This window comes from Culex pipiens, chromosome 3 (assembly GCF_016801865.2).
Source record: "Culex pipiens pallens isolate TS chromosome 3, TS_CPP_V2, whole genome shotgun sequence".
In the NCBI taxonomy this organism is placed as follows: Eukaryota; Metazoa; Arthropoda; class Insecta; order Diptera; family Culicidae; genus Culex; species Culex pipiens.
In genome coordinates, this window is record NC_068939.1 from 49628822 (window position 1) to 49655571 (window position 26750).

The 26750-nt window shown below is 36.6% G+C and overlaps 1 protein-coding gene across 1 annotated transcript in view; it reads right to left on the reverse strand.

Moving 5' to 3' along the window:
- Positions 1-26750, reverse strand: part of LOC120413156 (zinc transporter 1) — a 62103-nt gene that overhangs the window by 6736 nt on the left and 28617 nt on the right. Inside the window, exons 2-8 of the mRNA XM_039573865.2 lie at positions 24212-24527; positions 15377-15501; positions 15222-15319; positions 15039-15154; positions 14454-14976; positions 14247-14374; positions 3007-3085 (exon numbers count right to left, since the gene is read on the reverse strand). Coding sequence (XP_039429799.1) covers positions 3007-3085; positions 14247-14374; positions 14454-14976; positions 15039-15154; positions 15222-15319; positions 15377-15501; positions 24212-24388 — 1246 coding nt within the window. The 5' untranslated portion in view covers positions 24389-24527. The remainder of the gene's footprint in view (positions 1-3006; positions 3086-14246; positions 14375-14453; positions 14977-15038; positions 15155-15221; positions 15320-15376; positions 15502-24211; positions 24528-26750) is intronic.

A 26750-nucleotide genomic window follows, 5' to 3' on the forward strand; every position in this document is an offset into this window, starting at 1 on the left:
GAATTCTTCTTTTTTTCTAAAAACATCAAACTTTTTGGTAAACAGTTTTCATTGTTTTAAGTCAATCGGATTTGAGTATTTTAAAATTTTTAAATATCTAAAAAATATGTATTGTTCACTGTTGTTCAGAAATCATACAGTAAGATACGTTTAAAACCATGTTTTATGGACATTTTTTTTAAATCCCGAAGTACCTACCTACAATAAATTTCTCATACAATGGCATGTCCTTGCATGTTTAACTGTTGAGTTTAAAAACAATTTTTAAACTTATTTTAATGTAAATTCCGTTTTATTCGTAAATTCAAGCACGAAATCAAATCAGGCCTGCTAGTATACTTAAAACATAGACTAATATAAGACTCCCTATAAAATTTCTTGAAAAGTTTGACTCATAAGTTGTGAACCTCGTAAACCAAGTTGAAGAACATCGGCTCGCCCATCGTTTGACTGTGTTGATTGGCGCAGCACAGCGACTATCTTTCAACAAACAGAAAAAAATAATTAAATTGAAATTGATTAAATTAAAATTAATTATATTTAAAAAAAATAAAATTAATAAATTTAAAAAAGTTAAATAAATTAAAATTAATTAAATTGAAATTTATTAAATTAAAATTAATGAAATAAAAACTAATAAAATTATAATTAATTAAACTAAAATAAATTAAATTAAAATTTATAAAATTTAAATTTATTAAATTAAAATAAAATAAATTCAAATTAATTACATTAAAATTAATCAAATTAAAACTGATTGAATTAAAATTGATTCAATTAAAATTAATTAAATGAAAATTATTTAAATTAAAATTGATTAAATTAAAATTTATTAAATTAAAATTGATTAAATTGAAATTAATAAAGTTAAAATTAATTCGAATTTAAATCAATAAAAAAGAAAAAATAAAAAAAAATCATTAAAATAAAATTAAATAAATTTTAATTTTACGTGGTGATTATTGCATTCGATCGTAATATTACGATCGTAATTTCTCGACTCACGATCGAGATTTCTCGATAGTAAGATTACGACTTACCATCGACAAATCTCGATCTACCATCGAGAAATTACGATCGTAATTTTACTATTGAGAAATCTCGATCGTGGATCGAGAAATTACGATCGTAATTTGTAATACCTTTTTTTTGGATATTTTTTTTATTTAAACAAAAAATTTAAAAAATTCGAAAATTTTAAAAATTTCAAACATTTTAATTTTTTTATAATTTTTGAAAATTTTAAAAATTTAAAAAAATTCAAAAATCTTTAAAAAATAAAAAAAAAATTAAAAAAAAAATTAAAAAAAATAAAAATTTCAACCATTTTAAAAAATTTAAAAAGATAAAAATTTGTGAAAAATAAAAGACTTTAAATAAAATCCAATCCAATAACTTTTTAAATTTCAAAAAAAGTATCAATGGCGAAAGAATTTGGTGATTTTCTAACTTGATAAGGGCGTTTGAGAGGGCGTTTATAAAACATTAGCAAAAGAAACAGAACAATATCCGGAGGCCTCGCAAAAATTTCACTTCGAATCACGAAAAACATTTTTTCGTTGTTAAATTTTTGATTGTCGAGCTAAAGTGATTTAAATTTTTGCAATGCAAGATGGCGGTGACGTAATATTGAAAAAAAAAATGCATTTTATTATTAAATAGACTATTACTATTCAAATTTGATTAAAACCGGGGTCGAAGAACTCGAATTTGAAGTTTAAAACAGGAAAGAGAAGAAACGAAAAAAAAATTGGTTCGTAATTCTATTATTCGAATTCCCATACAAACCTTCGAAAAATCGATGTTCGGATAATCCAAATTTCGGAATTTTTGTATTTTTTTTTGGTTGTTTGGAATTTTAATTTTTTTAATTATTTAAAAGTTTAAAAAAAATTAAACTTTTTGAAATGTAAAAAAATGAAATCAAAATTTTTGAATTTTTGAATTTTTAAGAAATATTTAGAAACTTTTGTTTTTTTTTTTAATTTTTAAGTTTTTTAAAATTCTTAAATTTTTTGAAATTTTTGAAATTTTTGAAATTTTTGAAATTTTTAAAATTTTTGAAATATTAGAAATTTTTAAATTTTTTATTTTTTTTTGCATTTTTAAATTTTAATTTTTTTTAAATTTTTTTAAATTTCTTTAAATTATTAAAAATTTGAATTTTTTTTAAATTTTTTTAAATTTCTGAAATTTTAAAAATTTTGGAATCTCTGAAATTTTTCAAATTTAAAATTTAAAAAATAAATTAAATTTTTAAAATCTTTGAAATTTTTGATTTTTTAGAAATTTTTGTATACTTGAATTTTTAAAAATACGTATCGAGATTTTCTCGATCGTTAGTCGTAAATTGTCAATGGTAGATCGAGAAATTACGATCGAATGATCTCAATCTACTATCGACAAATTACGACTTACCATTGACAAATTACGATCGAGAAATCTCGATCGTGAGTCGAGAAATTGCGATCGAAATATTACGATCGAATGCAATAATCACCACGTAAATTAACTAAAATAAAATTGATTAAATAAAAAAAAACCATAAAAACAAAATAAAAAAATTAAAATTAATTAAATCAAAACTCGCACAAGGGGTAAACCCCCGTCCCCTGGGATCAAGCAAGGACCTCGGCGAGGGACAACGATCGATGATACGCAGAAGAACGACACCACAACAGTGAAAATTCCTAATCAAATTTAGGTTATCAAATTTACTTTTTAATTAAAAAAAACTCAAATTGAATTTAATTAAATTAAAATTAATTAAATTACATCCGGAGATAGTGACAGATGTTGTGTCTAAAAATGTGTAATTTTATATCAGGAACTGATGAAAGATGAACTTTATCGCAAAATGGACCCCGGGTGCGTGATCAAATCCAAAAACACCCAATTGGCAACTAAAGGAGGCATTAGACTATGACAAACAAACAAACAAACTCGCCCCTTTTGTGTTTGACAGTTACTCTCTTGCTCACTGTCTTTGCCCGAGGTTTTCCTTACCTGACTCGACGTCATTTCCTCCTCTGGAGGTTCTTTGGCGACACAAAAATGGGGATGGTGTTGGGGATGAGGGTTGATTCTGGAAAAAAGAGGAATACATTGCACATTAGTCATTATTCTTTGTAAAATGGTAAACAATCCGATTAAACTACAGGTAAATCAAAGAAAAACATGCAGCACCAAACCTATAAAAGTGAAAAAATATTTGTTTTGGAGAACGAACATTAGGGTTTTTATTTCTATCATACTTTTATATCCATACAATTCATGGTAGGAATACGATTCTGAAGAAGTGTACGTACGAAATAGAGAGTTATAGAGGATAGCTTTGCCTACTCAATGTGTCCGGTTGTGTCTGTATGTGAGTGCGTGTCTGTTTTTCTCCGATAATTTCTAGTGATTCTTCGTGTTCTGGTTATATATTCGTACTAAAATCAACTAGCTACATTACGATTTGAGCGAAATATGCAGTTTTAATTTTATTGTTGTTTTTTTTTCCTTAATCTTTCCGTCTTTTTTTAAAAGTTCCGATCCGGCGCTAAGTATATATAGAATATAAGACTCTATCGATAAAATACTCTCTATGTGTTGATTTTAGTGTTTGCTTGGTTTAAGATTATTAGAAATTTAGACGGGAATAGAGTTCTATATTTGTTGTTGTTATATTTCGCTTTTGCGCTCTCCAGATAAATTATCATACTCTTGCTCTTTTTTATCAACAGATTTTTTTTTTATTTAAACATCATTAGGACGACATGTTGGTCACGACAGGATTTATGTTTGTTGGTTGGTTATTTGCGTGTGGTTAAATTTATCATACACTAGTATCACTACCAACTGTACGAATATAGTCATTACTTTCCAATGTGTGTGTGTTTTTTTTTCTGATTTTGTAAGTCTTTTAAGTTTATGTGTGTGTGTGTGTGTGTGGAATAATCTCGATTCTATAATTGAGAATTAACGTGAGTAATACTGACACAGACAGCAAGTTAGCGTCTTTTTCTGGGTGCTTACTTTTGTCAATACGTAATTCCGGAATAAAGTTTTAGAATTTTACTCTACTCGTGTATAATCCTCAAATATCTGTATAACTCTTGTATAATGCTTATCATTCGTTATCTGTACCAATATATGTTATCTACGTCTCTCTATAATTGTTGTATCCATAATTTGCCTCAAATATATCTTTCTTTCTATATATTTTAATTTATAATAAATAAATCTAAAGTTTTCGTTTTTATACAATTTACTCTGTCTGTTTTTCCCCCATCCTTTCTGCTGTTTGCGGAATAGTTTTCTTTTTATAATCTCTGTTGTTTCACATCCAATTACCTAACGAAATTTACCTCGATATGATTTCACAGTTACTCACTCTTATTTTCTCACATAATTTTGCTCTGTTTTTTAGGGTCAATAAACACGAATCTTTATAGTTGCTTAGCCATTCCATTCACATTCATTTATTGAAAATTAAAAAATCTCTTTTACCATAGACAATCGTGGAAAGATCACAGAGAGAAAGAAAATACCAAAATGGGAATATTTTTTAAATGTTTTTTTCTTTTCTTTTCAATATTGCTTCTTTTAAAATATGCAGGGCTCAACGTAACGTAATTTAACATATGCTATAGGTTGTTTAGAACGTAATTCACAGAGCAGAGCAGTAAATTAATACTTATTATCTAGACTTTTATGATAAATTGTGCAATTGCTGGCAGTGTTTTGAGTGTTTCTGGTGAAAAAAGAATAAGTTGCGTTTTTTTTTGCAATCTCGAGGTTGCTAAACCGTATGGTCTGTTCTTTTTACGTGTTTTTTTTTAAATCATGTTACATTAACTAACCTTTTTATTTTTCACAAAAATGATTCCCATAAGCAGTTTTTCATTTCTCGCTCACTTTTTCAAAAGGTCCTATATACATAGGAAACCCATAGGTAGTTTTAAAAAAGTAATTTAAATTTCCTAAAGCATTATCAACACAAGTTTAAATCGTTTTTAAAGTTAGTTACACTATTTCTGATTATTTCAAAATTTGAGGCAAAATAATTTTAAAAATTTTGTTCTGGCTCTGGCAAGAATAACTATGACTTTACTCAAAAATAAGTAAATTCTCGTCACAGAATCGCCACAACCGCTCAAGGTATGTAGATTAGATAAGGTAAGGCGGGAATTCCCAGCTGTCAAAATAGTTAGCACGAAACCCGGATTTTATATGGAGATTTTCAGAAAAGTGAAAATTTGACCATTTTCCGGGCAAATTTCACCGGATTTTTTTCTGTGGGGTTGTTGAGCATGCCAAACTGTACCGAAAAACGCGTTTAATTGAATTTAGTTTTAAAAATGTGTTTTAACAGTAGTTTATGCGACAAGTTGCAAAAAGAGTTTTGTCAATAAATCGTTTAAATCAAAAAAAGGTGAAAAGTGTTACTTTTCGAAACAAGTGCTGAAAAGTTCAACTTTTCAGCACCCATTTGAGTGCATTTATTTTGAAAAGTGTTGCTATTCGATTCTGTTATTTTTGGTACAGAAAAGTAGGCTATTTCGTCGTTCAAGAATGACAGGAAAAGTAAGTAGTTTCACGACGGAATTGCAAAAAAGCGTATTTCGGTTCAGTTTGGCATGCTTAACAACCCCACAGAAAAAAATCCGGTGAAATTTGCCTGGAAAATTGTCAAATTTTCACTTTTCTGGAAATCTCCGTATAAAATCCGGGTTTCGTGATAACTGACTATTTTGACAGCTTGAAAACCCGCCTTACGTTACTAATCTACATACCTTGACAGCCGCTGGCTGGTGATTTCCTGATGTAAACAAAGAGCTGTCACATTCCCTGCGAAGCATGTTGGCTTGACAATGGGCGCTCGGCCTGAAAAACCAACTAACCATTGGCCATTGCTGTAGTAATTTTTCAATAGGGCGTAACCTTAGATGTAAACAACAACGTTCTAGCAGATTTCTAGCAGAGCTGGATAGCATTCTAACTGAAATGTTTCACCGTTCTAGCAGGATTTTGGCAGAACCAGCTTTGCTAGCATATTTCGTGACTGAGAAGCAACCTCTCCCACTCACACTGAACGTAAACTGTCACAAGAGCAAGTTTGTTTACATTTAAGGTTATATCCGTTCGAAACGGTACTATGACTGACTGCCCAATGTCAACGACATATTTCGCAATGACTGTGACAGTTATTTGTTTTCATCAGGAAACCACCGCAAAGTGACAATTTTGGGTCGAAAAACGAGTCGATGTAGACTCGATCTGAAATTTTTCACTGGGCAGCTGCTGTGGCGACGCTCTGACGTAAAGTTAGTATTTTTTTTTAGTAAAATCATAGTGTTTGCACTGGGCTTAGAAAGCCTTATTGTACCGACTAAAATTGGTTAGGGAATTGCACAGAACAGAAATTTACTAGCTTACGCTTTCAGTAGGTTGCCAAATAAATAAATGGTAAAAATACTGGATTTGGTAAAAAATCTAAGCGCGTAGAGTTTAAAAATACTGGCAACACTTTAAAAACTGAAAGGCCGAAAATACATTTCAAATAAAGTCACAATAAAAAACCGCTTACCGGGAATCCCATTTTGCTTAACCGTCGTAGAAATAATACAAATCAATGCATCTCTCATAATTCCATCCTTCACCTCTTCCCAACTTATGGTAACTAACCCTGCATCCCTTTTTTTCAACCCCCCAACCCATCCGACTCCACGTTGCTGCTGCCGGCCGACACTGCCCGATGTCACTCGAGTTCCGCCAAACTGCAGACGCGCCTTCCCTTCTGGCCGGGCTGCGCTTGCACGAAGACCGCTCCGTCCACGGTGTAGACCGCGTGCAGCAGTCCGTCCCGTTTCTTGCGCAGCGCGGCACTCTTCAGCTTCTGGTTCAGCTTCGTCAGCGACTCGTTGATGTAGATGCGTCGGTCCGACTCCAGCCCGATGTCGGCCAGCCGGAGCGGGGTTGGACGGGCGCGGAGATACGCCCGGTAGAAGTTGTCCCTTATGTTTTTGAAGATAAATTCGATCGTGATGACGGGTGGTTCCGCTTGGTCGGCGGCTTCGGTGCCCTTAAGGTTAGGGTTGGTGGCAGTGCTAATGCTTGATTCAGTCTTTTCGGTACGGTCGGCTCGCTTGCGCCGTATGTCGACCAGAGGAATGTCGGCTTCGGTGTAGCCGAGAAGCTCGCAGATGCGGCGAAAGTAGAGCTGGAGGTTTTCGCCTTTTCGGTGCGGGACACCGGCCAGTTCGAGCAGGTTGTTGCAAACACTGCGGTCCGTGTTGTCGATGTTGAGCTGCACGTCCTGTCGGATTTGGTCTACGCGTCGGGCTATCCGGTCGATCTTCTGGTGCATGTCGACTTTGATTTTCACAACACTGTCCAGCAGCTTGTCTAGCTTTTCCTCGAGCGGAGGAGGAGCGAGGACAGGCGGTGGTGGAACTGCAAGTGGCGGACCACGTGGGATGGTGGCGGTGGCGGTGCAGTCTTTCACGATGACCTCGTTTCGCGCCGACGTCGGCTTGCGAGCGGGAGTGCATGGGTTGTCAATGGCTACGACGGTGTTGCCGGTGTCTGCCGTTGGTGTCGCTACTGGTCTGGTCTGGCTCTGGAACGCAGCCGACCACGGTACCGGGCTAGGCGCTTTACTATCCGCTAATGTTATATCATCGATTTCCTTGTAAATATGGCGTTCAGTCTTTTCTTTCTCGTTAACGGTAGTGTTATTGCTGTCGTTGATGAGTTGGCAGTCCTGTTGACCTGTCTCCTTGCTGTTGTGGCTGTTACTGTTGGTCGCCGCCGCTATGGCCATCACTTTCTCGGCCAAGGTGGAGAACTCCTTCGAGGCCGCATTCAGTGATGCAATCGCCAGGTGCAGTTCACCACCCCCCACCGCACCGCTGGCACCACTGCCACTGTCTGGTGGGATGACGACCGTCCTGGGCTTGCAAATGGCGCTACTGCGGTGGGGTTTGGCTTTGCCGAGTATGTCTGGCAGCACCGCTACCAGATCCTTAAGCTCCAGGCCGCCGGTGCCGGCCGGAAACTTTGCATTGCCGGTCCGGCCACGTTTGGCCGCTTTTGTCGTCTGCTGCTGCACTGTCGTCGTCGTCGTCGTCGTCGGCGACGAGACAAGATTCACAGCCATGAGGCTACACTTTCACACGTGAAAACTTCCGAATTTCAACACACTCTCTACATATATTGCTCAACTTTGATTAAATTCTGTTACTTTCACTAATGTTTCGTTTGTTTTACAGTTAACCAGTCTTGAAAAGTCTATCACCGTTCTGTACAGGAAAAAACCGAAAAAAAAATCTAAAAATTTTCCTTCTCCACAAAACGATGCAGGCAGTGAGAAGCGATTGCACACAATGAAGGCGAGGCGAGCCTGTTTTCCGTACCGGAATTTTCTACGAGCGAGTCGCACCCTCTGCACTGCACCCCTTGCAGACACCCCACCCCATCCCCAATAGTCGTCCCCCAAAGTCCCCGCCAGACACGGCATATTTGTATGTAAACAAAAAAAGAATTTTCCCGTTTTCCTGGTTCCTTGTCGGGTTTGGCCGTTCGGGATCCGAGGTTCGTCGGGGCACATGCGCAAAGCAGGGCCCGGCAGCAGACGGTTGCCGTCACAGCGCATGTATCCCACAGGAGTTCCGGCGTGCTGTTAGGGTTACCGGACAGGGACAGTTTGACTTAAAACATAACTTTTTATTACTTTAAACATATCCAAGTATGCTTGATATCTAATCGTTTTTGTATGAAGTCGGTTCGATAAGCTAGCGGCCGGCAAATTTCTTATGGGGTACGAGCGAGATCACTGTCAAAGATTCCATGACAACAAAGTATCTAAAAGTTTTGATTGTGTAAATTGATATTGGACTGGAATAGTTTAGTGACTTCAAATTAGGCTTATTAATTTTTGTTTGCGATTCCGTCATGAAACTTTTTACTATTCGTGTCATTCTTGAACGACGAAATGGCCTACTTTTCTGTACCAAAAATAATAGAATCGAATAGCAACACTTTTCAAAATAAATGCTAAAAAGTTTAACTTTTCAGATTTTTTTGTTTCGAAAAGTAGTACTTTTCAACATTTTTTTTTATTTAAACGATTAATTGACAAAATACAAAGTGTTTTTCGGAATCGGTGAACCTTGTTGGATAAATGTACGACTCGTGCTGAAAAAATCTTCTTTTTGTAACTTGTTGCATAAAAAAAAAACGAAACTATTGGCACTACGCCCCCCGGGGCATGGCCTTCCTCTAACGTGGGATTTCTGCTCCAGCGCCTCTGACGAGACAGGAGAAACCGGGACCGACGTTTTACTTCACCATCCGATAGAAGCTCAGTGGATAAGGCGGGAATCGAACCCGCGTCTCATAGCATCATCGGGATCGGCAGCCAAAGCCGCTACCCTGCGCCACGAGACCCATAAACGAGAGCATAAACTTCTATCAAATGAATATTAATAACGGTTCATTGGAAGTAAAGTCACCCTAAATTTGCAATACGTCATTCCTACTACATCCAACTACAAAGCAAACATTTCTCTGCAAAAATGTATCTATCAACCTATCACAGATAGGCTATCAGACGTTCTGTATGGATCCGCTAAAACTCGGCAAAAGCGAATAAATAACTTCTCCTTTCTTGGACTAATTTTGTTTGCAATACTATTTAATTTTTTCAAAGCATCCCCCCCCCCCCCCTCACCTTCCTTGTTCAAAATCAGTCCCTTAAATCAAGGAACCATAACATTATATTTTAAAAAACATAAAATTTAATGGAAATAGAAGTCTAATCAACTGAAAACAATTTGAAATACATTTCCTGTTTTTTTTTAGTCATATTTAGCATGGGATTGATCAAAAATATTCAGAATTCTTATATAATTCCGTTGTGCAGTAGGGGAAATTCTCGTGTGTTTGGCAGGTCAAGCACTCGCTCCTAACTCCATCCAATTTGCTGATTTTCACTATTTAAAGAACTAACTTTGCACAACTTTTGATATAAACTTGCTTGCTCACTTCTTATTGAGCTATTTATCACTCGATTTCAATTAAAAACGCTTTTAATGAGCTGTAATCGAATGTCAAAGTGCTAATGTGACAACATTAGAGGCACGCTGGAATTAGATGCTGTTCCCCTACAATAAAATGTTTTTTTTTTCGCGAAAAAACACTTTTCGATTTTACACCAAAAACTGGAGTATTTTTTCTGGCCGTAGTTTTTATTTTTAAAATTGTGTTTAAAAAAAACGAATTGAAACAGTGGCACAATGTTTCCCTTTGCTAATGTATTTTGTTTAATAATCTAAAATATATCTAAAACTTCAAATTTTCAACTTTAATGTATTTAAGCCAATTTTGTTTTTGTGTTCCAATGTGAAAAAAATTCTAATGCATTCAGCTGTCGTGATATCTTGTCGCACGTGCTTTGTGGGCCAAATTGAGTTAAGAATGCCATTTTGTGCAGCACTTAATGCCTTACCTTTTGACCTTCACAAATCCCCAAAGCTCGATACCAATCCGGAGATATTCAATAAAAACCGAAAAAACTCCGTGCATTTTTGTCACTTTTCATATGAAAGAAGTTTCAATCTTGTCGTGCTATTTTGACACACCCTGACATTGCATGTAAGTGCGACATCTGGTCAAAGGGATTTAAGGTCGGGACGCATTTGACACACGTACATGTCCGACTGACGTAAACATTTGACAATGCACATTACACTCAACCAAACAAAATGTGTTTGTTATTGTTTACATTGCGTGCTCTATTATTTGTGTATTCAAGATCAAACGTTGAAACGCGTTTTTCTCAGAACGTCAAAAAGCGACGAGCGACAAGATAACACGGCAACGTCGGTATGAAAGTCAAACAAACAAAAAATTGCTTCGTTTTGGTTTAAAATTTAAGTAGGGGGCCTGAATAATTAGACTCGTATTTTTTGTTTGGCCGTTAGGATGACCTACGCCTAAAGGTGGTCCAAAAATGTAAATCTTCGTCGATTTTCGCAAAAACCACATTTAAAAAAAATAGTTTCGCGCCATTTCAACGAATGTTGCTATCTTGGACACATATGAAAGGTTGAACTTTCAAGGGGAAAAAGTTTGAAGTTTCGAAAATCTAGCCTAACATTTGAAAAAGTCTTATGAAAAATGAGTCATGGGTTTCTTATGCAGATAGGACCATTTAAAAATTTAATATAGATTTATTTTCAACTCTTACACCCCTTCTTTTTTTTTTGGCCACATTCATTAACGAGTTTGTTTAATACACTCAAACCCCGATGGTTTGACACCAACTGTTGTCAAACGAACGGGGTCACGTTTTAGTTTGACACCCCTTTTACACGGAGTTCACACACACTACTAAACGTGTGTTTTGATAGTGTGCGTGAGCGCCGTGTAAAAAGTGACAGTTCGTCACTTTTTAGTTTGACTTTGACCAACCAACGGGGTACAAACTAAAAAAGTGTCAAACGAAAAAGTGACCAACCACCGGGGGTTGAGTGTAATAATTATAACCCTTTAATTTAAATTTTTTTTCGAGATTTTTTTTATTTTTTTCCCTGTTTAGGAGGTCATTTTGAGAAACTTTTGTTCTACGAAAAACTTTACTTTGCTTATTTTATGTTTTTCTTGTTTCATTTTTAGTTTTTTAATATGCTTTTAGTTTATGTTTGTTTTTGTTAGTATTTGGCCTATTCTCCTTTCATTACATTTACCTATCTATTTTTTTCATGTTTTTACAGTCAATTTTCCAATTTTTCGCTTGTTTTTCACATTTTTGGCACCATTGTAAAAAAATGCATAGAGACTTAGTCTGGGTCACTACAAAATCTACTGCATACTTATTTTTAACTTAAAATATTGGAACTGTTAGTAAAAAACACAGGCAAAGTTGACTCCTAAAAAAATACATTTTCAAAAATATTGGCAAAGTCACAAAAATCAAGTAAAACTTCCAACCCTAAAAGTTTCTAAAATTTCAGGAATTCTTCTTTCCAATGCTTTTTAAAGATGAAAATTGGCTGAAAATTTGATTTTTTGCGATTTATTTTTTAATCGAAACCCGTTTAGAAGCGGGGGGTTGGGTTGTAGAGGGATAATAATGTAATGGCATTATGTACACAACAAAAATGTTGGAAATTTCGAAACTATGGAAACATGCACTTGAGCGTTCCCAAATTATTGTTGTATCAATCATTATTTTTTTGTTTATGAATTTCGACGCAACGCAAACAAACACCATAAACAATTTGCCGGTTGTCAACGGGTTTTGTCTTGGGGGAGGTTTCTCGGCGTTCCAGGTTCAGAACCCTGCCCCTTATTATGCACCCAATGCTGCACACATTCGCCCTCAGTAACAGACACGCAGACACACCTCAAGTGTGCCCTTCGTTTTACAGAGTGACGTTAGCGCCTGAACGAAATTGATTCTTTTCACAAAAATAGGGGAAATATACCCTTTCTAATCAAACACCTATCTTCGTCATATGAAGAGTTTGATGCTCGATTAAAGCTCCAAAAATACTATTTAGGCTATAAACTTACCAGCAACAGCACCGCCTCAAGTAAGCACGCAAATGTATGCCATTTACTGGCCAAAAAGATCAAATTTAATGCACTTTTGATCATAATTTCTATTTTGCGAGACCATTTCTCATCATTTTGGTGGCACACACTTCCACACCAGACCCAAGATGAGAGGTTAACTGCTTAACGAAAGTCGCCATCAATATCTTTTCACTTGCGCTAACGTTTTCAAAGCGCTTAAGATATGAAATTGCTTCCAACTACCGGCAACATGTTCTTTTGCACATTAGTTAGTCACTCACTTGAAAAATAATCCCGAAACATGTAAATAATTAGCAAGCGCCATCAAAAAAACAAACGCGCCAAGTCTTTTGACGTTTGAATTTTGACGACCCATTCCAATCGAAGGCTGAAGAAAACCGAGCGAGAAGCGAAGGCAAATAAAGAACAAAGGGTGGCCACCAACACCACCAGGCAGCGCCTGTTGGAGTGAGCCAGCGATGCCAGGAAATTTTCTCTGCCACTTTTCGTGAGTGTTCGCTTAAAATTTTATCAATTTTGGCAGCACTAAGCAGACCCAAAAGAGCGCTGGAAGAAAAAAAGAACTAAGCTGAAAATAGGAAAATGGGCGTGGCCCAATGCACTCGACTGATTAGAATGCATTTGGGAAATATTTTTTTTAAATGCTTGTAAAAGGAATAGCATAACTTTTAATAAAAGTGAAAATAAACAGAAATGTTCACAAAAAGTTGCTCTACTCGTTGGTGTACTTGGTTTTAGTAAATTTCAAGGAACACTCCAGATTATCCAGCATCATTCAGACACCGCCGCTTATTAGGCTTAAAATGGGTATATTTCCCCTAGTTGGATACTTCAAGGGTTCAAGTAACCCCGTTCAACAGATCTAACTAGGCGCTTACGTCACTATGCAAAACCTAAACCCCATGACTACCTGCCTGCAAACCGTGATTGTTTTATATTCCTGTCCCAATTTCTTCGGCGGTACCGTCTCCCTCCCTCCTTCCGGGAAGAAGATACTTCAAGCAGCCGATATTTTTGTCCATTTCCTGCGCCCCGGGCTACCAGCCATCATCATTACGGCATTGTTTTGAACTATGAATCACTATTGTAGGCGCTGGTGATGGCAACGCGACGCCCTCACCAACCCGTCCGAAGTTCGTCTGTCGTTCTTGGTCGTCATCATCGTCATACAATCAGGTTAACGACCGACGCCCGGGATACTGTCGCGGTTTTTCCACCATGAAACTGTAGGGTTGACGGGTTGATTACAGGGGAAATTTTTAAATTTTAGTTTTAAGTGTTTCGTATGTCGTTTTGAAAAATGAAACTAAAACATTCATGAAGTTTAAAATGTAATTAGGCTGAGAATATTCATAATTGAACCCACTACCCTAAAACTTGTAGGCAAGTCAGGTGCAACGATGCAGCTAAACGATAGACCGATCTCGTTCTGGTATGAGGAAAAGGGGGTGAGACATCATGGGAAACAAGTAAAAATGCAAATGGGTTACAAGAAAAGTGATAAGGGAGGGGGAGTGGGACCGCTTTGTTTGCGGTTGCAACTATTGCACTGTGTAATAATTCCAGATGCACACGATTTGCTGCACAAGAGCAGCTGCTTGGACATTCAGAGTGATAACTCAAAGTTTTCACAGATAACGGTATCTGTTGTAACTCACCTTGATGGTATTGTTGTTTTGGCAGCATGTGGCTTTGATACAACTGCTTTCGTCAGTTGTGGGGCAGTCTAGGGCACAGCAGTCCTGGGTGGCACTGCCGTTGAGGCTGGTCGAGATGCCGTCGGAGCCTGGGAATTGAACAAAAATATGGTCACAGTTAAGTTTTTTGAAATTATTGAAGGTGCATTCCGTAACCCCAGCACTCACCCGAGTAGCTGTTGAGCGTCTCGATCTCGACAAACTCCGGCTGGATCGTGGTCGAGTGGATGCCCTCGTTGTGGAAGAACTCCTTCACCTTCTCGGCGATCTTCATGTACTCGGACAGGTTCCGGCAGCGGATGTGGGCGGACGCAATGATCCGGTCGCCGGCCAGCTGCCACACGTGGAACTCGTGCACCGCCAGCACTCCGTCCACCTTCTCCAGCAGCCGCCGCTGGATGGCGTCCACCTGGATGTGCGTCGGAACGGTCTGCAGCAGAATGAGCGCGGACTCGCGGAGCAGGGGCCACACCGAGTGCAGAATCAGGATGACCAGCAGGATCGACAGGGCCGGATCCATGTACAGCTTGTACTCCCACTCGGTGAACCGCACGACCAGCGCGCTAATGATGACGATCACACTGCCGAGGGCGTCGCTGAGCACGTGCAGGAACGCGCCCCGCATGTTCATCTGGGACGAGTCGTGCGAGTGGCCGTGGTGGGTGGGCTTCTTCGGCGGGGAGTCGCCATTCTGGAGAGGGGGAGTCGCCTATTAGTACCTCTGAAGCAAAGCTAGATTGACCTGGATCTTACCTGGAACATAAAGGTCTTGTTCTCCTCCGAGTTGTCCACGTGGGCAAGATTACCGTGGGACATGCCGTGCGAGTGGGGCATTCCACCGTGGGAGTGCATGTGGCCACCTCCGTGTTCTGCGCGAAAGGAAATCAAACAATAAGTTTAAACTTATAAAAAACGAGATCAAAGCGCAATACTCACTGTGAAGTAGACACAGCCCGAGAAGGTTGACTAGAAGACCGAGCACGCCGACCCAGATCAACAGTTCCGGCTGGTGTATGTGTTCCACCTCAATGAATCTGCAGCATAAAAGGGGTTATTTAACATTTGAATTGTGCTGTGCGACTCAATCTCACCTTTTGCAGGCTTCTATCGTTATGCTGAAGCAGAGTGCTACCAGGAACACGGCGTTGACCAGCGCGCCGAGCACTTCCGCCCGGGCCCAGCCGAACGTATTTTTGGACCACTTCTTTGGTGACATCTGTGCGAATGGTGAAAGGGGGTTTTGTTAGCGGGAAATATTAATCTCAATAAGTAGGGTAGAGTAGTCATCAATGAGACACGGGGAACAATGATAAAATGGCTCTTACAAGTCGTAGTTTCAACCAATCAGGCTCATATTTGGGGGAAAGGTGTATCTACTGGAAACACGTCTGCTATAATAGTGGCTTTGGTTATGGACGCTCCCTTGAAAAGTAATTCATAAATGTTTGATTCTTGGGCGTAAAAGTAAATTATGGACAAAACATACTTTTTCGCTCGTAGGCTGCCATTTACACCAAAACTAATATTTCTTCAAATTTCTTTCGACGTTCCATAGGGATTGAGTTGGACTACAATGTCCTTTCATTAGGTTTGGCCAAAATTTAGAATATACCCAGAATCCAGGGCTGTCTCATTGTTCCCCACTCATTTCAGCCCATGGGTAACAATGAGACACTTCGATTTTTCTTCATTACACTTTTCAAAATGTATGGAAATCTTTCAAAACATAAATTGAAAGTGATTTTTGGCCTATTTATAGATTTTTAACCTCATTTAACCAAAAATACAAAGTTATTTGGTATAAATATATGGATTTTACAAATTTTAAATAGTTTTTAGTATAACTTTTGTTAATTAAAGTTTCATGTTGGCAAAATTGCTCTAAAATGTTCAAGGCAAGTCACCTGTAATGGAACAATACAAAAACTTGATGTTTTACTAGAAAACTATTGATTTTCGTAGAGTGTCTCATTGTTCCCCAGCTGTCTCATTGTTCCTGCCAAGTGCGTCTACAATGAGACAGTTGAATAACTCTGGCTGCACACGTCGGATCTATCTCATTATTTTGGTCAATGTTAGAACACACTAAAAGAAAGAAAATGCAACAAAAAGCTCATTAAAACATGCTGATGAAAAATTTAGAAAAATCGTTGAAAGTTGAAAACCAAAAGTGTCTCATTGATGACTACCCTACCCTAACCATAGAAGGAAAAGGAACTCTCAAAACCATTATCTAGTTAAAAAGATTTTTTATGTTTAATTGAAATAATTTTACGTCCCTTCCTTCCCCGATAAGTTCAAAAAAGTCGTTTGAACAATATTCCCCAAGAGCAATTCATTTCAATGAATAATCTTTGCAGTTAACGGTACGCAATAGGCCTGCCCTAATAAAATCGGTGTGCCTATATTATAACAACCAATTTCCCATATAGTGAAAACTATTTGTGTTAGGTATATGTAGTTCACTATACCACAAATCATTTGTCACTATATGAGAAATTAGTTGTTAGGCACTCTGATTTATTAGGGTGACCATTGAAAAAATATATCCAGGTTTTTAAGCGAAAATGGCGTTCGAATGGTGAACGTCCGAAATGTCAAAATCGCGCAGTGGTACCAACATTGCGAAAAAAGTGTGCCATGGCATGACAGCCACATTTTTTTGTCTAATGTTGGTGCTACTGCGCAATTTTGACATATCGGACGTTCAACATTCGAACGCCATCTTCGCTTAAAAACCTGGATATATATTTGTCTATTTAGTAATCCGAACGTCCATTTACCCACAGCTAGACCTGGGTGCTGAATAGTGGTTCGCAAAACGGCCTCAATTTTGAACTGTCAAAGTTGAACCAATTTACTGTTCGCCAAAAGTGGAGAGTATTGTTATCGATCAAAATTTTTTTTTTTGCAAGAATGATTTTTTTGGCTTTTGAGGACCTGAAGTTGAAGTCAAGTAATCTTAAGAACATTGAAGGCGAGATCGTCATTTTTTATAATTATGAATGGAAGTTGTTTATAGAGTCGATGCTGTTGTACCATCCCGAAGCTGTCTTAATTGTTTGATTCCGTTTTCAAAGCTACTGATTTAGTGAAAATCTTTTTTGTTTGTTGGATCAGCTTTGCTAGAATTAGCGATGATTTTTCGCTGGACCAGGAAGAGCTGCAGGAATTCAAAATAATCTAAGGTATTTAGGTATTTATCTTCGACATCGCAGAATGAAACTCTCGTCACTCGTAAAAAAGAAAAACCTCTTCTAACCGAACAAAACTTAAAAACACTCACAATTTTCCCCCAAAATAATGTAAAAAACTAGACAAAATAAAACGCATACCACTGATTATAAAACAGCTCATCTACCAGTAAGAAAAAAGTCATGCTTGTGCTTGAGCAGACTCCTAGTTTGTAGATGTAAACAAAGTGGATCATTCGAAAATCACGTTACGCATATTCTCTATTCATCACCAAGAGCTAGACCACATCGACTTAAATCTCATAAAAGCATAAATCGTGTTTGCCATTTTATTAGTGCACATAACTTTTTTAGACAAGAGTGTGTCCCTTTCATACCTTATGTAAACTGTCATTCGAGTGAAAGGGATACACTATTGTTTACAAAAGTTATGTGCCCTTTTGAAATGTTAGGCTCCAAATATAATCATAAAAGGTAAATATTATGATCGGATTACCAGACGATATCTTCTTTTTTTTCAATGGCCAGATCCTGGTTGATGAATAGAGCGAATGCGTAACGTGATTTTCGAATGATCCCACTTTGTTTACATCTACAAAGTAGGAAGCTACTCAAGCACAAGCATGACTTTTTTCTTACTGGTAAATGAGCTGTTTTATAATCGGTTATTTATGTTTCATTTTGGCTAGTTTATGATATTTTTTTGCTGGAAAACTGGTGTGTTTTAAAGTTTTGATCGGTTAGAAGAGGTTTTTCTTTTTTACGGATGACGAAGAACTGCGGCGAGAGTGTCATTATGCGATGTCGCAGATAAATTCCCTGGCTGATTTTGGAATCCTACAGCTCTTCCTGATCCAGCGAAAAAGATCGTTAATTGGGTACTAAAGCCCTATGTAAATTTTTATGTACAACGGTAAAAAACACCATTAAAAACCATTTCTGATTACTTTTTTTCATTTTAATGCAAAAATAAATTTTGACAAGACAACATTTTTTTGATGAATCAACTATGGTTCCCTTGGAACGAGCTGTCAAGTAGGAGCTTTTCTGTCAAGAAGGACCGCGAGGTTAATTTTTCAAAATTGATTTAAAAATCAATTTTAAACTCTTTGTGGTCGTACGAAGGGTCATTGTACTCAGAAAAATAAGCTTTATCGCTGTAAACAATAATATCAGCAATCTAAGCTTCATTTTAGGACCCAATTCTAGCGAAGCTTATCCAACAAACAAAGAAGATTTTCACTAAACCAGTAGGTTTTTAAACGGAATCAAATTAAGATTAAGACAGCTTCTGGATGGATACAACCGCATCAACTCCATAACTTCAATTCATAATTTTAAAAAAATGATGCTCTCGCCTTCAACTTTTTAAAGATTTCTTGCCAATAATTTTTCATTCTAAAAAAAAAAAATTTCACTGATCGATAACAATACTCTCTACTTTTGGCGAACAGTAAATTGGTTCCACTTTGACAGTTCAAAATTGAGGCCGTTTTACGAACCACTATTCAGCACCCGGGCCAGATCTACTGCGTAAAGTTGGACGCAAAGATTATTCTGAATGCGTTGAGCTTGGGAGATATTGTTCAAAAGCATTTTTGAGTCCATCTGGGACGAACTTTTCAACAAACACTATGATTTTGGGTCGCATCATCATCTTCTATGATGAATCCTGACCAAACACCCTATCTTACTAACCAATTTTCAGGTTCCTGGCGCTTGTGGGGTGTAAGCACAGAGTAAATCAGCTGCCCTAGTAGCAACCTGCGCTAACTAACATTCCCGTCCCTTAAAATCGAGATCTACAAACTGACATGGCGGGCGCCGTTGGTGGCCAATGACTGTTACCTATTCGCAACTGATCTTGCTTTAGCAATCATGGTGTTTTATCTTTTCAGCGCATTCATACATGCTGTTGATAAGGGAAACACCACTAGATCGTCGAAGCCTATGATCAGTAGTGCTGAAAGGATATTACGGTTCTGTTCAGCAACGGAGGGGCAACCATGGGTGATCTCTCATGCTCATGCTCATGCTGCTATACCACAAATCATTTGTCACTATATGAGAAATTAGTTGTTAGGCACTCTGATTTATTAGGGTGACCATTGAAAAATATATGACACATTCCGCCGTGACGTTGCAATGCTTTGACTTTTCTTTTTTCAGTATTTCGGCTGTAACTAAAAAAATATACAGATTCGGAAAGTACATTAAATTACCTATAAGAAACAATGTTGAAACATTATTTTAAGCGAATGTTCTATTTTTAAGAGGGGAATATGTAGCGTGACGTTGCAACGCGTGACTTTTTCTCAATCCTGACCCAATTCATGTTTGGCCATAACTTTGCTCTGTTAAATGGCAAATTTGGAGTTCTTCTTCCATTTTTAGTGTAAAATTGGCCAACAAATCGAATGCAAACATTAGTTTTTCGAAAAAATCAAACCTCGATTTTTAAAGACCATTTACATTTCGTGACGTTGCAACGCACTGTTTTTGAAAACAGGGTTTTTCGTTGCAACGTCACGAAATTTTAGTTTCAAAATAAATCATAGTTTTTGTTAGTTTGAGCAACTGTAGGTTATGATTTTATTATAAGACATTAATAGACAGTATGAAAACATGTGAATTGATTGGCCCGGCCATGTTAGAGCCCCCCCCCTTCCTCCTATACCACTTTCACAGTAGCAGTACGATATACGAAGTTTTCCAAGCATTTTCAAAGTAAAAAAAAATATTTGTATTATTCCATTATCACGAAGGACAGCCCCCCCCCACTCCCACCTCCTCTATCCATGTTATGGGGCGTCCATGCATTACGTAACGCCGTAATATCAAGGGGAGGGGGCGGGGTTCGAGGATTTATACAAAAAAATGTATCGGAAATGTATTACCAGGGGGTGGAGGGGGTCTAAAAATATAAATGTTTTGTTACGTAATGCAAGAACGCTCCCTTAATATTTTAATCGTTTTGGGAAATTTACAAAACACATGCAAGTTTTAGAAGGGAGGTATGGATCTTCAAGTTTTCATGAGGGCAGAAATGTACAACTAAAGTGCCCATATCGTTTGTTGATGGACCCTAAGGGGTGATCTGCAAACAACGTAACTTATTTTGTTGACTTTTGTGCTTTTTAAATTAAATTTGAGGAAATAATGAAACTGTTTACATGCGCAACATAACATTTTTTATTGCGAACAACTAAACGTTGCATACAACTTATTTAGGTAAGGGTTCGTCCAACAACAAAGTGACAAAAGTTTGTAAAAAAAAACAATCGAAACACGTGATTATTATTGTTTGGTGAATTTCACCGTAATTTAGCCTACATAAGGGTGTGCGATAAAAAAATTCGTTGCGTTTTATTAGAATGAACCCTCACATAAATCATTTTATCATAAAGGTGCCATCCAGTAACCACGTGATTATTTTTTTGAAAGTTTTAGAATTTTTCCCCATTGTGAACATCGGTCTATTTTGATTTACTCAACAAGTTTTATAAAATACCTACTTTTTTTCGAGTTGCTACAAACCTAAGTGACGGAATTTGTGAATGACCCATGTACAATTTTTCTGTAAATAGGCTCGGAAACATTATATAAAACATATATAATATTTATTATCCTTTGATCTCCAACAATCAACTACGCATACACCTTTTTTGCCATGTGACCAATATGATTTAAAATTTCGTGACGTTGCAACGCAAACTTAAACCTGTTGTAACTTTGGATCTAGACAACCAATTTAGTCGCTCTAGGTTGCATTTGAAAGCTCTTTCCAAGTACAAAGAGCATCCGAAATATCAAAATGATTGAATGTTTAGTTTTCTGTTGACATAAACAACTGTCCCTTTTTCGTGACGTTGCAACGCAATAAAATGGTAAACTTACACTAGTTTGAAAAAATACTTAACTTAAGATAAACTGCAAACCCATGACATTTCCGTTTAGTACAACTAAAAACCTACAAAATGCAATCAAAAGAATATTTTTTGGATTTTATTTCGCTGAAAACCAGGAGTTTTTAGAAAAATGTTTTAAAACGATGATTTTATCACGAATTGATGCATAACCTAACCTACTTGTACAAAATGATATGTAAATGATCAATTAATGAAAACCATGATTTTTGAAGCTTCAAGTAGTCTAGAATCGAGGAAAAATATCCAAATAGCTCATACACGCTTTTCAAAATTTCATCCTAAGGTGTACATTGCCGGAGAATGTGTCATATATATATATATATATATATATATATATATATATATATATATATATATATATATATATATATATATATATATATAAATATATATATATATATATATATATATATATATATATATATATATATATATATATATATATATATATATATAATATATATATATATATATATATATATATATATATATATATATATATATATATATATATATATATATATATATATATATATATATATATATATATATATATATATATATTTGTCTATTTAATAATCCGAACGTCCATTTACCCACAGCTAGACCTGGGTGCTGAATAGTGGTTCGCAAAACGGCCTCAATTTTGAACTGTCAAAGTTGAACCAATTTACTGTTCGCCAAAAGTGGAGAGTATTGTTATCGATCAAAAAAAAATTTTTTTCGCAAGAATGATTTTTTTTGGCTTGGAAATTGAAGTCAAGTAATCTTGTTTATAGAGTCGGTGCTGTTGTACCATCCAGAAGCTGTCTTAATTGTTTGATTCCGTTTTCAAAGCTACTGATTTAGTGAAAATCTTTTTTGTTTGTTGGATCAGCTTTGCTAGAATTAGCGATGATTTTTCCCTGGACCAGGAAGAGCTGCAGGAATTCAAAATAATCTAAGGTATTTAGGTATTTATCTTCGACATCGCAGAATGACACTCTCGTCACCCGTAAAAAAGAAAAACCTCTTCTAACCGAACAAAACTTAAAAACACTCACAATTTTCCCGCAAAATAATGTAAAAAACTAGACAAAATAAAACGCATACCACTGATTATAAAACAGCTCATCTACCAGTAAGAAAAAAGTCATGCTTGTGCTTGAACAGACTCCTAGTTTGTAGATGTAAACAAAGTGGATCATTCGAAAATCACGTTACGCATATTCTCTATTCATCACCAAGAGCTAGACCACATCGACTTAAATCTCATAAAAGCATAAATCGTGTTTGCCATTTTATTAGTGCACATAACTTCTTTAGACAAGAGTGTGTCCCTTTCATACCTTATGTAAACTGTCATTCGAGTGAAAGGGATACACTATTGTTTACAAAAGTTATGTGCCCTTTTGAAATGTTAGGCTACAAATATAATCATAAAAGGTAAATATTATGATCGGATTACCAGACGATATCTTCTTTTTTTTCAATGGCCAGATCCTGGGTGATGAATAGAGCGAATGCGTAACGTGATTTTCGAATGATCCCACTTTGTTTACATCTACAAAGTAGGAAGCTACTCAAGCACAAGCATGACTTTTTTCTTACTGGTAAATGAGCTGTTTTATAATCGGTTATTTATGTTTCATTTTGGCTAGTTTATGATATTTTTTTGCTGGAAAACTGGTGTGTTTTAAAGTTTTGATCGGTTAGAAGAGGTTTTTCTTTTTTACGGATGACGAAGAACTGCGGCGAGAGTGTCATTATGCGATGTCGCAGATAAATTCCCTGGCTGATTTTGGAATCCTACAGCTCTTCCTGATCCAGCGAAAAAGATCGTTAATTGGGTACTAAAGCCCTATGTAAATTTTTATGTACAACGGTAAAAAACACCATTAAAAACCATTTCTGATTACTTTTTTTCATTTTAATGCAAAAATAAATTTTGACAAGACAACATTTTTTTGATGAATCAACTATGGTTCCCTTGGAACGAGCTGTCAAGTAGGAGCTTTTCTGTCAAGAAGGACCGCGAGGTTAATTTTTCAAAATTGATTTAAAAATCAATTTTAAACTCTTTGTGGTCGTACGAAGGGTCATTGTACTCAGAAAAATAAGCTTTATCGCTGTAAACAATAATATCAGCAATCTAAGCTTCATTTTAGGACCCAATTCTAGCGAAGCTTATCCAACAAACAAAGAAGATTTTCACTAAACCAGTAGGTTTTTAAACGGAATCAAATTAAGATTAAGACAGCTTCTGGATGGATACAACCGCATCAACTCCATAACTTCAATTCATAATTTAAAAAAAATGATGCTCTCGCCTTCAATTTGTTTAAGATGTCTTGCCAATAATTTTTCATTCTTAAAAAAAACATTTTTCATTGATCGATAACAATACTCTCTACTTTTGGCAAACAGTAAATGGGTTCCACAGTTCAAATTGAGGTCGTTTTACGAACCACTATTCAGCTCCCGGGCCAGATCTACTGCGCAAAGTTGGACGCAAAGATTATTCTGAATGCGTTGAGCTTGGGGGATATTGTTCAAAAGCATTTTTGAGTCCATCTGGGACGAATTGGGAGTTATCAAAGCAGTCTGTGATGAGAGTAGGATGGATTTTGTTTTTCGATGACCAGCATGAATATTTGCAAAACGTTAACAATATCAACCAACAGTAGGCTTCCTTGAAAATAAGACAGCAACATTCAATTTTCATGATTTAATTTGACATTGACTTTGAGAGCATTTTCAACGTTCTTTCGAGAAATGATTTTCAGAGATTCGTGTCACCTTGTAGGTGGCCCCACAAACTTACCTTAATGGATAGGAAGGAGATCACGAGCGCGGCAATGTCCCCGAGCATGTGGAAACTGTCCGCGACCAGCGCCATCGAGTTGGTCAGGTAGCCGACGACGATCTCGACGAAGAAGAAGAACACCGTCAGCGTCATCACCGTCAGCAGGCGGCACTTTTTCCCACTGAATTTGGCCATCTTTAAGCGCTACACTTTGTACTACGTTGTAGTAAAATCTATACAAACTAAATGCTAAATAAGCTACTTATGCTTATACTGCTTACGTTCGGGGGTAGAATCCGACAAATTTCGCTTCACTTCACGGGTCGTCGAAGATCTGTGGAAAAGAAGCAGAGAGAGAAAAGAAAAAAATATATAAATTAATAACATTTCCAAATTCCTGACCGGACCACATTCCCGGAATTCTGTCGGCCACGGGCCCAGAATAAATCGGAGACGGGTTCGAGCTTGGGGCTGCCACCACAGTGGGGGATCCAATTTTGATAAAAATGGGACGAAATGACGACGGTAAAGAACATGTGTAACCGCAGCAGTAACCACGTTGGACGTTTCTTTTATGGGCCTTCGTACCATGTGGGAAGATATGGAATAAATATGCGATTAGACGATACGTTCTTTTGCCTGCTTGCAACTTGATTACCTCCTTAGTTAGCCCTAATCATCCTTTCATTTACGGTACAGACTTGCTGGTTTTTTGCGTAACTATGTTCTTCGACATGTTTACAAGAAAAAGGAAATATCGAATGCCAAAAGTCAACGAAACCACATCTACAAAATTTATCTTAAATTTAAGGGCAGAAAATGAACAAGAAGGTTAAAGCTGTCAGACATAAATCAATTAACGACAACAACATCTTAAATTTTAAACATAACAGACTCTACACTCAACCCCCGGTGGTTGGTCACTTTTTCGTTTGACACCTTTTTAGTTTGTACCCCGTTGGTTGGTCAAAGTCAAACTAAAAAGTGACGAACTGTCACTTTTTACACGGCGCTCACGTACACCACATCCGTGGAACTCTGAACAAATTTCTGCTCAAAAAGTGTGACGAGAAATCAGTTCATTAGTGTTCTACGATAAATTTGTCCTGGATGATTTCTCAGCACACTACGATCTCATAAAAGAAAATGTATACCAGTTAGACTGACATTCGTGGCAACGAATCAAAACAAACAAGCTCATCACGATTTGCACCTTTTTATCAACTAAAAATTGAGTGAAAATGTGTTTCCGTTAAACTGGCCATCACACGCAATGTTAAGCGTTTTGCGTTTTGCGTCTTCCATAAACAACCATCTTAACAAGAGTACAGATTGAAAGTTAAAAAAAAACTTGGCCTGGTGACATCAACTAAGACAACAGAAGTGATCACTTGGAGGCACATTTAAAATTGCTTCATTGAACCACTTGTTTTCAAATAACTACCGTACCTTTCAAGCGTAATGTTTATTTCAGTTCAACTTATGTCTTCTTTGTACAAGATTCATAAAAATAATGCTCGTAATAAATCCAACTATCCCCAACCACCGGAAAATAATCCATTCAGATGGCACTTCTCTGGTTCTCGATCAAGCGATGTTCACACTAAACATTTTTCATCAGATTTTTTTTATGGAAATCCGTTTCTTTTAGGACGCAATGGAATATGAACGAAAATGGTTCCTGAAGGTGGACGGAAATTTGTAAACATTAGAAAATTGTTTTTTTGCATGGCCAGCTACGATGTTGTTTTCTTTTATGTGTATAACAGTTTATGCCAGTTTCTATCAGACAAGGGGTTCTAAGGTTGTGTTTCGAGTTATTTGCTCAGGCTGGAGAAAAAATCGTGCTGTTTATCAATCCCTCGGTTAAATCTATTATAAAATCTGTTAGAAAAGTTGGAGCTCTCCACCGCTAGAGGCAGCACTGTATAAATCCCTCTTTTTGAATCTCAAGTTCTACCGATGTGCGTACACTATCAAAACAAACGTTTGATGGTGTGTGTGAACTCCGTGTAAAAGGGGTGTCAAACTAAAAAGTGACCCCGTTCGTTTGACAACATTTCGTGTCAAACCATCGGGGTTTGAGTGTATGCGGAATTTGAAATTTGAATGTCACTTGGTTTATGCACGGGTCTCAAGTATGATTTTTTTGTGCTCTGTTATTATGGAAAAACTTAAAAAGGTAATAGGCTTTTACAAATTTTCCAGATCGTTACTGTCAATAGTGAGCAAAAGTTCAATAAATTCAATGATTTGTTTCCCTAAAGTTTCACGTCTGGTTTCGATTAAAATCTAAATTTTTATGAAAAACCTAAAACTTTCCTTTTCAGTTATAAATGGAGAAAAAAATGTTCAAAACTGTATTCTAGAAAATAAACATTCGGTTGTATAAAGTATTCCTTCTAAATATCTAATGAAGGCATTTTTTGCCTCTCCATAAATTGAATTTTTTTAAGGATTAGGGATGAAAACTAAAAAAAAATTGATTGCAGTTGCCATGCGGTATTTAAAGCATTTTTTATATTAATATTCGCATAATTTGCATGACTGACTTTAG